We start from the raw sequence: 15,282 nt of genomic DNA on the forward strand, positions 1-15,282 counted from the left end.
TACTACAAATAATGAATTTAGCACATTCAATTCATTTCAAGACAATTTGCAGGTTTTAAGGTAAAAAATGCACACAAAATTCCATCATATTCTTGTACACCAATAAAAAATAATGGAAAAATAATGAAATCCATTAAAAAATAATAACCAATAAAACATGTTTCAGGAGCAAAAGATTTCTCTGATATTCAATACAAAGTCAACTTAATATGACATAAAGGAGAGCACAGTCTATGAAATAATTCTGAAGCAAAGGAAAATTTTATGTAATTCAAGAAACATGTTAAGTATCTATTATTTTGTTTAAGGCATTGTGATAAATGCTGGAATACAAAAAAATTATTGTCCTACTTCTTCCAGAGTTTTACACAGTAAATGGCCCTCAAATGATGAAACTGAATCCCAAAACACCGTACTAATCCAAAGAAATCAAATAAAATAGAAAAAGACCAACATATACAAAATATTTATTGCAATTCTTTCATAATAGCTAACTATAAACTATATATATATATATATATATATATGAAACTATAAACTAAAGGAGTGTCCTCCTACTGGAAATTGGCTAAACAAATTTTAGTATGTGAATGTAAGGTGATAAGAAATTGTGAAATGGACAAGCTTTTGGAAGAAACTGGGAAAGCATCTATTAACTGATTTGCAATGAGCAGAACTGGGGGGGAAATCACAACATTACAGAGAAAAAACAGCTTTGAGAGACTTTAGAACTTTGAGCACTACAATGATAAATCATGAAGCCAGAATACTGGAAATGAAACACTCACCTGCTGCCAGGAGGTATTTAGATTAAATTACAATAAGGGAGAGAAAGAGAGAGACAGAGAGACAGAGATGGAGGGAGACAGAGACAAAGAGAGACAAAGAGAGAGGGAGGAAGGGGGGGAGAGAGAGAGAGAGAGAGAGAGAGAGAGAGAGAGAGAGAGAGAGAGAGAGAGAGAGAGAGAGAGAGAGAGAAGCTTTTTCAAGCATGACCAACATGAGAATTAATATTTGTGATAAATGTTTTCATGTGTGTGTGTGTGTGATGTGTTTTCTCAACTAGAGGGCAATGGAAAGAACATAATATTATACAACATGTAAAAATAATAAAGGAAATATGTTTAAAATGATTATACATGTATAACATGTCAGATTATTTGCTGTTTTGGGGAGGAGGGAGGTAAGGAAGAAAAAAAATTGGAACTCAAACTTACAAAAATGAATGTTGAAAACTATTTTTCCATGAACTAGAAAAATAAAATACTATTGAAATTCAGAGGAAAACTCTTACGGAAATAAAAAAAATAAATTTATTTTTAAGAAAGAAAAATCTTTTTGTTCACAATATGTGGTTAACAACATGTTAACATTGTTGCATATATTGACACACAGATATTATGCTAAGTGCTGAGGATACAAATAAAAAGCAGAAACAGTCATTACTCTTTTATCAAACTTGAACTGAGACCTGCCTCTGTATATACCAGGGCAAAAGAGGTCCCAGATCTAGCACAGAGGGGCCTGCATGCTATGCAGGGAACAGGAATAAGGGCAATCAGCAATCACCAGAGTTGGGTCATAGATCCAGTGTAGATCGAAGAGGGACCTGCTCCCAAGGATTCAGGGTCAGTCACTGGGACCTAAGCTTGGAGTAGTATTACAGGGCAAAGAATGGCCAGGATCTAAGAGTATTTACTAGACAAAGAGCAGGAATAGAATGGAGCTTCTAGAACTGTGGAGTTCTAAATCTTAAGAGTGAAACAGGGTTTCAACCATAATCCCCAGCCCAGTGTGAAGCCTGCAAGCAAATGACCAGACAAGAAGGTAACAGGCAGAATATGCTGAGAGGGACTGGGTCCGTAGCAGTCTACTGCTGCTCCAGCCAAACAAACCATCAAGTATTACCCAGAGCCAACCCTGATCAGGAGCTTTCAGAGCTCAGCTTAGGAAGACAGTGATCAGACTTTGTCCTTTATCAAATGGCTATGGATGCACTGAAAACTTGGAAAGCACAGCCCAATATTCAGGGAAAACAGCAATAGGACTCAAAGGAATACAAGACAGGATGGACAAACACAATCCAACCACTGTTTCCACAAAGGCTTGAACATGGCCTTAACACAAAGCCAAAGGCCAGAGATTGTGGTGGGAAGAAGGCATAAAGAAAGAATTCCTCCTCCAGGAATGATTCTAAAACATCAACAAGTAAAGTCTCAAAGTAAAACACAGATTAGGCACAAGTTCAACCAAAATTTCTGGTACTGAAAAAAAATCAATAGTTTAAAAATGATTTTGTAAATGAAATGAGGAAAGAATTGGAAAATAAATGAGAGCAATGAAGTAAAGATAAAAAATAAGATTAATTACTCCAGGACACAACATGAAATGTTAAAGTCAGAGAGCCAAAAAACAAAATGTTAATTATCATATTAAAGCAACTGAATTATCATATTAAAAGCAATTGAATTTAAGAAATTTAAGAAATTTTAAGAATTTAAGAAAAAATTTAAGAAATTTAAGAAAATTTAAGAAAAGAATTTAAGAATCAAGGGACTAACATGAACAAAAAAAGAGCCCCAAAGCGGTCTTGGTAATTTAAATAAACATTCATTTCTCAATAAATCAATAAGCATTTATTAAATGAAACTAAAGATAGCCCCTCCTTCTCAAGGAGCTCACAGTCTAATGGGGGAAAAACATATAAATAACTACATACAAATTAATATATAAGATAAATTGGAGATAATCAAGAGAAAGAATGCACTGGCATTATGGAGGGATGAGAAAGGCTTCCAATAGAGAAGCCACAGGTGAAGATGAGGAAGGAGAGAATTCCGGGTATAGAGAAAATCAAGTGAAAATTCATGGAATTCATGATGGAGCACCAAGGAGTATGAGTCATTGGGCAGAACAAAGTATAAAAAAGACTAGAAAGGTAGGAGTGGGCCAGGTTATGGAAGGTTCTCAACTCCAAAAAGTATTTTATATTTTGCTCCTGGAAGTGACAGGAAGGCACTGGAATTTACTGAACAGGTAAGTGACAGGTGCAGGCTACTGCAGTAGGCCAGGCATGAGTTCTGCTCCAGAAAGGTGGCAGAAGAAAGAAAAAAGCAATTTGAAAGCATAAAATTAATAGGACTTACTAACCAATTCGTATGAAGGTGAAAATTACGATATTTAGGTGGAGAGCCTGGATGACTAGGGAGGATGGGAATAGGCCCACAAGCAGCAGGGGACAAAGAACAGGGGCAGAGGCTCAGGACTGCGGGAATGGGAGGGAGCGGCTAGGGATAAGTCTCTTACTCACTGACAAAGTAGTTCAGATGCGTAATCAAGGTCCGAAAGGATTTGGTCTTAGCCTGGAGCCCTCCCAGGCTGTCAAGCAAGTTAAATCAGGGCATTCTCTCCTCTCCCTGCAAGTCAATCAGGCTGACCTGGGCCAGGAGACCAAGAAAGGGAGCAGGACAATGTCTCTTTCTGTCCATATATGCAGGGAGCACAACAGAATGGTATCATTCTTTGGCTCCAGCAAGGAACTTTGCAAGCATACAATACAGGTGTAAGGTACTAGGGACCTCCCCAAACAATAAAACCTAGTCCCAACTCTCAAAGAATTCAGGTGCTACTGTATTAAGAGCATGGTAATGAGAGAGAAACAGTAATGATCAAGATGAAGCTCGAGAAGTGAGGGTTAAGTCTGGAATAACTAATTTTGGAACTATGACAGGAAGATCGATGTTAGGATTACAAGGTGATAACTCAGGTTGTCTGGGCAATTCTCTAGCTCAGAATTCACATCTGGTTCAGGCCTTTAAGGGGAGTTTACGCCTTTGGACTTCTGAAGAGGAGTTTACATATTTAGAGGAGTTTAAAAGGAGCAAGTTCATTGGCTGTGGGAGTTCTCACAGGTCCATTCTCTGGGAGGATAAAAGAGGCAGCATTGAGCCTGGAGACTAGTCTAGGCTGGGAGAGTGAGTTGAGACAGTCTGGAAGGATAACTTAAAGACAACCGGACCTTTACAGATCGGGACTACAAATTTAGAGTTGAAAGGATCTCAGAGCATCTAGTCCAATCTCCTCAATTTATAAATGAAGAAAACTTAAGACTTAGGAAAGTTAAGGAACATCCAGGTCACAAAATTGATGTCAGAGGTTGGGTATGACCCAAATTCTTTGACTTCAGAGCTGGAGGATAGAGGAGGGTTAAGAGAGGAGGTCAGGAGAGAATAAGAACTGGTAATAAATGATAAAGCTTTGTAATTTCACTTATAATAAAATAATTCCCTAACTTTAAATGTTTCTAAAATAAACAATACAAATATATTACTTAAATAAAAAATTAACTTTGATGGAAACAAGCATTTATCAAATATCTTTTAAGAGAAAACAAAACAGTTTTGTTTAATCCATCTTTATATCAAAACCTTTGCATAATCTGAAGTAGGTACTAACAGGATGATTTTTCTAAAGACAATAATAGTGAACAACATACAACTATTCTAACTTATCTACTTTGCATTTAGAAAGTGTTATTTTAATACTGGTGGGAGATATGTAAAACATCCAAAATATTAAAAATCTTTCTTACAAATGCTAAGTGTATAAACTCAGGCCTAATTATCTTCAGTTATGAATGAAAGAACTGTTCATATTCATACATTTCTCAAAAACCTTGACTAGTTCTTTGTTGCTTAAAATGTTTGAACTCCTTTGCTGGTGCCCTCCACCCACCTTTTTAGTCTTATTTTAAATATTCCTCTCTTTACATATATATGCTTCAGTCAAAGGGAATTTTTGTTTTCTAAACATACACCTGCACTTTTCTGTCTCTATTCTTTAGATTTAAAATGTCTTCCTTCCCTCTGACCCATATTGATTTCTATCTATTTTTAAAAGTAATTCAAATATCACCTTTTTCCATGAAGTTTTTCTTGAAAACCTGTAGCTAACAACCCTCCCTCTTGATTTTATGTTATATTCTGCTTCAAACCAAATAAGCTCAAGAAATTTCTGACTCTTAAGTTGTGTGTATTGATGTCTTAACCCTCTATCAGATTGTAAGCTCTGAAAGAAAAGACTGTGACTTAACTCTGTAATTGCCCCCAATATAGATCTAGTGTGATAAAGGAAACTCTTAAGAAAATTTCTTGAATTATTCTTCACTGAGGTATAAAGCAATTGTCCTAAAGTTTCTCAATCTATTTTACCAGTTAAGTAATCAATCTTAAAATAGTAGACATTTCAGTAGTTAACAAAGACAGGTTTATACCAGAGCTATTTAGTTTCTAGTTCCATATAACTTTTTATCTTTTTCTGACCCCAAAAGGTTAGGTATTTATCAAAGTTCTTTGTGACTCTTAAGTTTCAAAAAGGAAACTAAAATACATCTTCTTTAACTGACATGTAACAAAAAAAGATGATCACAACAATAATAACATAGTGTGACTTTTCATGGTCACTTGCTTCCCCTTGTGACCACTTAGCTGGTGCTCCCTAAAATTCCCAAATAGGCAGGAAGTGATGACTTACTTGGTCAAAGCTTCTTCTAAATATTACTATTGCCACAATCACCACCATATTACCACCTCCACTCTGCTGTGGGGTTTGCTTCACTGCATTATCATTAAAACCTAAACAGCTTCCTGATATACTCCTGCATTGGACTAGGGAGATATTGTGTGTGTGTGTGTGTGTGTGTGTGTGTGTGTGTGCGCATGCTCATGTGCATTTTTTGAAGGGAAGAAGATAGGTCTCCTATATTTTATGGCATCCTAATTTGCTAGTCTTGAGTTTAGGAACCAACACTTACAATGTTCTTTTCTATTATCTTTTAAAATAGATTAAAAACACCTTGAAAACAGGGGCTTATTTATTTTGCATTGTGCGTATACTTCTCCCTCCTGCCCCTTCTTGAGATTGTGGGTAGGTGGATAATACAAACAAATATAAAATTTTAGCCTTCTATACTTTGGGATGTTTTCTTCCTACTTGGCTCATTCAATTATATGACAGAGTTATACCCTTATAATTTCCTCTAAATTCTCTTTTAAGTTGCTTACCTACTCTTTTCCCTGCTGATGTATTATTTCCATTCAATCCAAGCCCATGGGTAGACTACAATTAAAGAACAAAACAACATCTACAAAAGTGAATCAATGGTAAGAGGAAAGAACATTAAGTACCAATATTTTATGTGAATATTTAATTTTTACAATATTGTCAGGTTTTTAAAAACAAAACAATATGCATGAATGTTAAATGTAGTTAACTATCATAAGGTTCCCAAAGTATTTAATTTAAATTAATCCAGAATAAAAACTTATGTTTTACATTGTTTTTTAAAACACTTAACTAGATAATATATTGAAATGTGATGACCTAAAAGGAAGTTCCTGATGTAGAATAAAGGTAAATGAATTTTTTTACACTGAATCATATGATAAATTTTATAGGCAGTATAAAACGTAGAAACTTCATAAAGAAACAATACTTAAACATGATATAACTGGAAAATTTAACCATAAACCTCCTCATTCAATTATACCATTAACATATTTCCCAACTCTTTATACAAATTAAGGAGAGAGGGAAAAGACTTCAAAGGTCAATACTTACTAGAAAAAAGTCAGCAGGTTCAAGTTGGGGAGAGCTCTTCCTAAAGCTTTCTTCCTGAAAATGTTGGAGATTTGTAGATAGTGCAATGCCAGAAGTCCGAAGCCTGCTGGCCCCACATGAGCTCTGTAAACTATCTCTGCTCGCACTTCGTGCCAAAGAAGCAAGAAAACCTATGTTGTTTACAGAACCAACAGGCTCTTTGGATGCCTTGTTAGCCATTTCTGTAATGTCCCTAGCCTCGCCTTTGGAAATGATATCAGATCTTTTACCAGGTGAGTCGACTTTAACACCACGAAATCTAGTAGTCCTAGGAAAGGAAGGATCAGCTATATTTCGGACATCCAGTGATCGAAACACATTTTGTGAGGCAGGGGACCTGAGGTTACCAGTCTCAAAGCATTTGGCCTGTCTCTGTGGTTTCCCTAGAGAACTGTGATGTGTTAATGGGGCAGAATATCGAAGAGGTGACAAGAGTCTGTTCTTCTGAGGGCTTAATTCGCGAGGGTTCAGAACCGAAGATTCCATGGTCTCTGAATTCAACATTCTTGCACCAGGCTTATGATGCTGCTCTGGAGTTCTAATCTCTTTATCCCTATCGGTCAGTACAAAGTCTTGGTTTACCTTCTCTGTGTTGTCCAGATCACTATATTGTTCCACCACATTTCCTTCTGCTAACAAAGCAAATGCATCCATTTCAGGTAAAAGAGATTCTTCAGTGGCACATAATTCCACATTTGGAAATATGACAGTGTCGTCTTCTGTTTTAGATACTAAATTTTCTGAAAACATTTCTGTTTGGGTGGACAGAGATGACACAAGAGGGAGGACAGCATCTGGTATGGGTGGTTTAGTATTTTCTAATTCAACATGTGATACTTTAGCTGGTAGTTTAATGCTACTGATCGATTGGGAGAGTGTGGTGTTCTCCCAGTTATCATCTTCTTTAAGGAAATCAGTAGAGATGGACGGTATAGGTCTACCAGCAGTGGCCAAAGTAGCCAAGGCTGAAAGTGTATTCTGGGAAGGCTCAGTAGGATACGAATTCCCAGGTGGAGGCAGGCAAGACTGTCCAATGTGGGGGAGGACTCTCAACAATCTGTGACGAGCAGCTGCCATGGAACCACTGGAAGGCCGAGGAGCCATAGGTGGGCGAGGTTTTACCTTGACAGTTTTCTTAGGCTAAAAATAAAAATTAAAAATATATTATCTGTATTTGAATGGTTATCACTGCTATCCAAGTAGCAAGAACAATTCAAGAAGAAAGACGTGACTTACCACCTGGTATTAGCTGACACCTCAAATTAATCTTTAAGGTTTTTAATAGCCTAACCAATTGCAATTTGGATTATGTCACAAAAACAATTGAATCTCCTGCTTTAAAAATTTGTAGAGAAAAACTGTATTTTTCTCATTAAAGCATTTTGAAGCTGTTTTGATTCATAGGAAGCTGTTGGACTGGGTCAGAGATTCATCTTACCTTTTTCAAGTGCCTAAAAAACATCCTTGGATTGACCAGTAGATGAGTTAATGGGACCTCTAAGTCGGCAATTCACCATATATTCTACTGAGTCACATGGAGAAGCATAAAGATCTTGTCTCTCGTTTCTCCTAAAAATGTGGTTACGGTAAATGATAATAGTCTTTATAGAGGAAGGTTTACTGTAGCCATTTTAAGTAACTTACTATTTTCTTTGGAGAAAAAGGTACTTCCTCATGTTGTTGAGCTTTCCTATCTGAAGGAGCATGTTATGATAGCTTTAAAGACCTCAACATGAGAGCTGAGGGGCAAGCAGCTTTGTCTAGTTTCAAGTCGGGAGCCCTTAAAATTTAGGGACCCTTCTTATTCTGGCCCCACCTTATTCCCTTAAACAGGATCCTAGAGATCATCTGGTTAAAACAAGAAGGAAAAACTGTAGGACAAAGAGGCGCTAGGTAGAGAAAAGAAGGCATTCCATTCAAAATGTAGGCTATAGAATCTGTAATAAATGTATTTTAAGACAGCACTTAAAGAAAAATTAGTTTCAGGCCTGGGCTAGATTTAGAGATATAATTCTATAACCCACATATAAACATGCAAATCATTAACTTTTTTTTTTTTCCCCCTGAAGCTGGGGTTAAGTGACTTGCCCAGGGTCACACAGCTAGGAAGTGCCAAGTGTTTGAGACCAAATTTGAACTCGGGTCCTCCCGAATTCAAGGCTGGTGCTCTATTCACTGCGCCATCTAGCTGCCCCATCATTAAGTAACTTAAATGACAAATGTTAACAGGTATTTCACAATAAAAGAGCATTGTTAACAAACACATTACTTTTAATATCTCAATAAATGAACAAAGCCAATAATCCAAATATATATGTATATATATATATATAGCTATTATATAAAACAATATAAACAATAGGATGGTGTCTTTTAAATTATGCTATGTATGGTAAGCAATGGAAAGGCCTGGTTACATGGTGACTGCTTCACCTTTTTACTGAGGTTCATGGTCTCCATTTTAGCCTTCAGCAGCTTCATTTTATTCATAGTGATTGAATTTTCAATTATTTGTTGCCCAGAGGGAGAAGGCTCAATGTCTTCATCATCATCTGTATATAAATTATAAACTGAACCACCACTGCAAAAACAAAAACAACAAAAATATAATGTTATGTAATGTACAGTTGTAATTACAGATAAAATGATAAATTTATATGTCAGCATTGTGCAAACAAAATGATTATTTTTAAAAGCATTTTTTGAATGAGAAAAAAAAATAAAGTGAGTACTGAGACCATGAAGTGGAGATGCTAAAAAATATAGGGTTAATTGAGCTTCTTTGTGATTTTTTTTTTTACACTCACTATAGTATTCCCAAAGAGGCAAATTCCAGTTCCACAAAGGTCTCCTGCTGGTATGGCCAAAGTAACTGTGTAACCCAGACCACAGGCTGATCAGTTTTCCATTAACCAGACAATGACATGGACGGGAAGTCCAAATTTCTATCCATCCTGAGGGGGTCCGAACCATATAGGAACTGATACACCCGTGTGGATATGACATTCTATTTCTGCTCTTAAGAATAAAAACAAAACAAAACAAAAGAACACAAAACAAGAAGATGGACAACGTAAGGATTTCCTAAGTGTTACTTAGATATGTAAACAACCACCCATAATACCCTGGGGATCTTAAAAGTATGAAAAAACTCAATTCTATCAATTCATGACTTGAATCATGGGAAACTTCTTTTTTAAAAAAAAACATTTTAATAAAGGGAAAGTATTCAACAGTGGAAAAAGGACTAGATTCAAAGAGTCTGAAGACCTGGGTTTGTTTGAGTCCTACTCCAAATACTTACAAGCTGTGTGACCAGGGCCAAATTACTTAAAACTTGTCCAATCACCATTCTCCTAAATCTTGTCTCTTGTTCCCTAATTTGTAAAAGGTGGCCAAAATATAGACTATCTTCCTCACAGGACCGTTGAGGAAAGAAACTCATAAGCCATGAGGAACTAAGAAGAATCTGAAATATACATACTGACTTTAGGAATATGCTAAATGACACAATCTCTGAAAGCAGAGCATTGAGTAAAATATTACTTCAATGCCTTTTTATGCCATGCTATTAAGATTGTAAGCTCTGGCTTACTCTGCCAAGATGGAAAAGGTCTAGACTATGGTTATGGCACCAAAGCACATCTATATCATCTGAGGACCAGCCAAGGCTCATTTGGGGTAGGTGCAGTGGATAGAGCCCTGGCTTTGGGGTCAGGAGGCACTAAATTCAAGTATAACCTAAGACACTAGTCATCTGATCTTGGGGAAGTCACAACCTATTGCCTCATCAAAAAAAATAAAGGCTCATCCATGGAAAGTTGACCATCAAGTGATTTCACTTATTTATTTAAACTCTATTTATTGGTGGGGTGGTATATAATATCTCATAAAGACCACCATCTTATTTATTAAAGTATGGAGATTGAACTGTTGGCAAAAATGGATGAGTTAATGAGGTCATGGTTTTGCATAAACTTTTAAAGAAAAAACATCACAATTCTTATAACTTTCTAGCACTTCATTTTCATTAAAACTCAGTTTGTAGGAGTTTGTCTTTAAGATACATTCAACTATTAAGGTGGGGGAAACTCCATTTACATTTTTCAATAATAAGGATGGAGAAGAGGAAAACTCATAGTTTGGTTTAACGAGAAAACATATAAAGAGATAAAAGAGTTCAAATTTATAAAGAATGGCTAAATTTTGAATATATCAGAATGGAACTAAATAGGCATCAAGCATGAATGCTTTTATGTAAGAATATACGTCAAGACAAGAAAAGTTTGCACAAGTTTCATTACCATCTATGACTGAATATGCTAGGATAGTGGCCCTTGCACATTTGGCAATACATATGAAGCATTCATTTCTACTCAAGGGAGAAAATCAGGCAGCCCGCTTCCTTTATTTTTTTTTCCCATTTACTGAGAGTGATGATGCCATTTCTAAAAAGGATATGTTCATCAATTTCCTAGGAAAGATGATGTCCTTTTAGTACACAGGTAGAGATAGTAGGGAAATATGTATGAGAAAGGGGTTTGAAATGGTTGAACCCACCCACTTCCACCAGGGAGTAGAGGTGATATGGCTTTCAATTTCAAAGAAAGGCTGCTGGATGCTATGAGGGCATGACCAAAAATGTACCAGACAATGGTCTTTTAAAGCCCCACTTTGACACTTTTGTGTATTTCAATCAAGGAATAGGGCCTGTGGCATGTATAGATGTTTCATTTCAGTTTCAAAAATACCTGGGAAGGTGGTTGGAGAAAAGATTTTTTTCTATACAGTTCAAAATCATTTTATGGTGCCAGAAAGATGTTTTGAATCACCACTTCAAATTTTGTGTTTTAAATTCAAAATCTGTTGAGTCTCATTTTAGCAGATGAAATTCATGCTGTTTTGCTTTTCATATAAAAGGAGATGTGGGTATGTAACATCTGGATGTATATGGAGAAGGAACCTGTATCCTAACACGAAGTCAAAATTATGCCAAGATATTAGAACATTTTCACAAATTTGCTTCTTTTCTTCAAATGACATGATTTCTGAGACCCTTAATAATTGTGAATAGTGCAAAAATCTTTTAATTAGAGGAATGTTGCTAGTTTATTTTGACACACCAGTATATAATCAGGAGCTAAGAAATTTTTTCTGCCTACCAAATTAAAAAAAAAATCTGTTTCTGAAAATACAACAAAAAGCACTGAGATAAAAAGACATAGTCTCATTGAATTGGAAATATCTAATGATTAAATTTACATGGCTCAGAAAAGCTTTGCTGTGCTTCTGTTTCTTACAGAACCTTTTTTTCACAGTGTCAGATGGACTTTCAACATGGCTCTTATGACCAAGAAACTTGGGTTTTTTTTTTTTCTCTTTCCATTATAAGTAATGAAATTATTCACATTTTTGAAGCAGCAAATTAAGGACATTCTCAGAAAAATAGAAGTGACTACTTTGGAGCAAATTTTATATAAGACTTATCTAAATCCAATAAAATTAGATAAAATTCAGGCAGAACAGAATCATACAAGTTTCTTATTTAGAAGAGATTAAGAACATCTAGCTCAGGCCTTTAATTGAATGGAAGAACTGAAATCTTGAGAAGTTAAATGACATAAGGGTCATGTTAAATGGGTAAAAAAAAAATATCACTAATTTCTTAGGATCAAAAATCAGATTTATGGCTAGAAAGAACTTTAAAGATGAGGAAGGTACTAAGGGCCAGCATAGATAAGTGAATTACCTGTAGCACAGAGTCAGTAAGTATCTAAGTTGGGAATCAGAAGTCCAATGTACAATGCCATGCTGCCTTCTAATAAGCACCTCATTCTCCCAAATTTTTCTACAAACTGCAAAATTGCCAATACTCATTTGACTGGAACATGACAATTTTCTAGGTCATGAGTAGATAAAAGTTTCAAGTACTTTTAAAGATGTTCTATCAGTTCAGAGAGTCACAGACTTTGAAGATTGAAGTTCTAATCACCTAATTGAAACACTTCATTTTATAAATGAAGAAACTGAGTCCCCAAACAGATTAAGTGACTTGGTCATCATACAAGGAATATTAGCAGGAAAAAGAATATGAACCAAAGTTCTCTGACTCTCCTTATTTCTATGCCTTTCCCCTTTTTTGTTATGTCAAGTCTAGGTCAATTCTTATAAATGAAAGAAGAAGAAAAAAGGTCAAGTAATATTGAAATTAAAGGAACAAATAAAATCTTAGCCTAAAACCTGGTATGAACTATGTATTTAATGAAAGCAAACTACAGGAATACCATGTACAAATATATATTGATTTACAATGATAGTAAATAGGAAAGTCATTAGATCATCATTAGATAATCAGTGTAGAAGAGTCCATTTAGAAGCAAATGGAGAATTCTGCTAATTAAAGGAACAGAGATTCTTTTATTCAACAAACATTTATTAAACTATCAGAGTACTCCTATCACCACTGTTCTGGTCACAAGGGGAAAACTACACAAATGAAGTAATGTGTGGTTTCTTAAGAACTCACAGTTTATTTAGTAGGAAGATATGACATGTTCACAAATAACTATAATACAAAAATAAGACATATTGACTGCATCGATAAGTTTAAAGCTATCAACAAATATTTCTCCCTTTACCACTCTTTTCTAGAAAAATAAAACAACAAAGAAAAACTGTTATAAATGATTAATTTCTGTGAAATTATCAAATAAAGATTAAAAGGAAGTTCAATTGGGAGAGAAAAAAATTGGCATCCTTGTTTAGGTACAACTGTTCTGTTAGAGTCTAGTGACAGATACAAACAGTCTTGTCCCAGTGGAAAAGAAAAATGGGGTTAATCTTTCCCAAATCCTCCTCATGCCCAAATAGCAAGAGGAAGTATTTAATCATTTGACCAGATGATATAGACCCAGTGGAGTTCTCTGGTTCATGACCTTTGCGTTGACATGCCATATGTAGAACTGATGCATAAGGCAGCTCCCCAATACAACACCTAACAATTCTGGTGATGAACCACTTTTTCTGAGCCAGATGTCATGTTCAATTAAAATGGCTCTGGAACTCTGCAAGTTATATTGCAACTTCACAGATGCTGCAACTTCACAGGAAGTGGTGTGAAGAGGAGAGGATATTACCACTATAGATACTTTGTAGTGAGAAAACAGCCAAATTTTGCTTGTGGACATTTATATTTAGAGGAGCCCTGGTAAATAATAATTCTCTTAGGGGAAAAAAGTACCCTAGACATACTGTTGCTGTTTCATCTGCATTATTAATATTTTCTCCATCATTTTCCTAAGTTTAAATAACAAAACAAGCTCTGATTTGTAGCATTTGTTGATTTCTGAGGTGTAAATGTTCCCAGTGAAAATTTAACAAGTGGTTCTTGCTGAGTTCATTTAGGCACAAGCATGTATATCCCAGGTTGCCCACTCACAGCTGAAGCTCTACTCTACCAGGGTCCTACAGCTTTAAAAGATTATTAAAAAAGAGAAAACCATGAGAATCTGATCCCCAAGTTAGTGGTCTCCATGTATGTTATGGGGCTCCTGGTCAGAAGTGCATCTATTTATTTGTAATCATATTTTCTAATCTAAATGAACATCAACAAAATGAACAGATAATGGACAATATTGTCTTTACTTGGTAAAGCCGGAGATACCAATGGACAGCTGGGTGTTCCTCACAGAGCTTGGAGTCAGGCTCAGCCTCATCTCATGGCCCCGGGCTATGCTCCTTGGGCATGAGCTTGAATTCTGGGAATCCTGTCTCCTCATCTACAGAGTTAAGATGTTGGTTTGAGTGACTTCTAAGCCCCCTTTTCGGCTTTTTAATCTGGGCAGGCTTGCGCTAATTTCAAACAGGCCATAGGATGCATACTTGAGATCAGGGTCAGCAGGTCCATGTGGTTGATGCCCTGAGAAGCAGCCAGTGGGCACCGGGTGAGAATGACCCGCCTCCCCTATGGCTGTAGGAAGCTCTGCTGTGATCCTTCTGGATGTGGTGACATTCACATTTCATGTGTGATCCTCATTATCCTAAACCAATGGATGTCCTCCTGAAGTGAATCATCCAAAGAAAAGCTAGCTGTAAGTGACTAAGAGTCTTATGTTTATGGGTGGATTTAATTTAATATGATGTGTGTACATCATGGGGAGCTACCCATCGTCTGGGATAAATACAACAACTGCCTAATTTTTGTACTAGTTTTTTGAGCTAAGAATGGTTTATACATTTTAAAATAGAGTTTTATTGGATTTAAAAAAGGAAAAAAAAAAGAATTCTTAGCTCAAGGCTATACAAAATAAGTGGCAGTCCCAATTTGGCCCTCTGGTTGTAGGCCTCCTGTTGTAAATATAATTTCTGTCAATCTGTTGTAAATATAATTTCTGTCAATCAAATAATTTTAATGTGTACCAGGAGATCTCACTGTTTTCAGGAATCATGGTGAATCCTTCTGGAAAGTGACTTTGATAAATCCTTATGGGTAATTAAAAAACACATACAAAAGTTTTACAATATTTAAATTCAATTAGTTCTGCAAGAGAAAAAACTGGTTATATGAATCTTTACCCAAAACACGATTCACCACTAATTTTCATTGTGAAATCTTGATAAACTCTC

At 35.8% G+C, this 15,282-nt stretch overlaps 1 protein-coding gene and 1 long non-coding RNA gene across 12 annotated transcripts in view; one reads left to right on the top strand and one right to left on the bottom strand.

Moving 5' to 3' along the window:
• LOC141558727 (uncharacterized) overlaps positions 1-15,282 on the top strand; it is a 49,427-nt gene that overhangs the window by 25,966 nt on the left and 8,179 nt on the right. The window lies entirely within an intron of this gene.
• Positions 1-15,282, bottom strand: part of ZFAND4 (zinc finger AN1-type containing 4) — a 64,622-nt gene that overhangs the window by 14,118 nt on the left and 35,222 nt on the right. For 7 of the 11 annotated variants that reach the window (XR_012487121.1, XM_074296341.1, XM_074296340.1 and 4 more), the window contains 3 exons: positions 9,091-9,238; positions 6,619-7,797; positions 6,063-6,117 (listed from right to left, as the gene is read on the bottom strand). Coding sequence is in view for 6 of the 11 variants with exons in the window: in XM_074296341.1 (XP_074152442.1) it covers positions 6,063-6,117; positions 6,619-7,797; positions 9,091-9,238 (1,382 nt within the window). In the remaining 5 variants the exon portion in view is untranslated. Of the gene's footprint in view, positions 1-6,062; positions 6,143-6,618; positions 7,798-9,090; positions 9,239-15,282 lie in introns of all 11 variants that reach the window. The other 4 variants (XR_012487122.1, XR_012487123.1, XR_012487125.1 and 1 more) reach the window with 2 other exon arrangements.

Source organism: Sminthopsis crassicaudata, chromosome 2 (genome assembly GCF_048593235.1).
Source record: "Sminthopsis crassicaudata isolate SCR6 chromosome 2, ASM4859323v1, whole genome shotgun sequence".
NCBI lineage: Eukaryota > Metazoa > Chordata > Mammalia > Dasyuromorphia > Dasyuridae > Sminthopsis > Sminthopsis crassicaudata.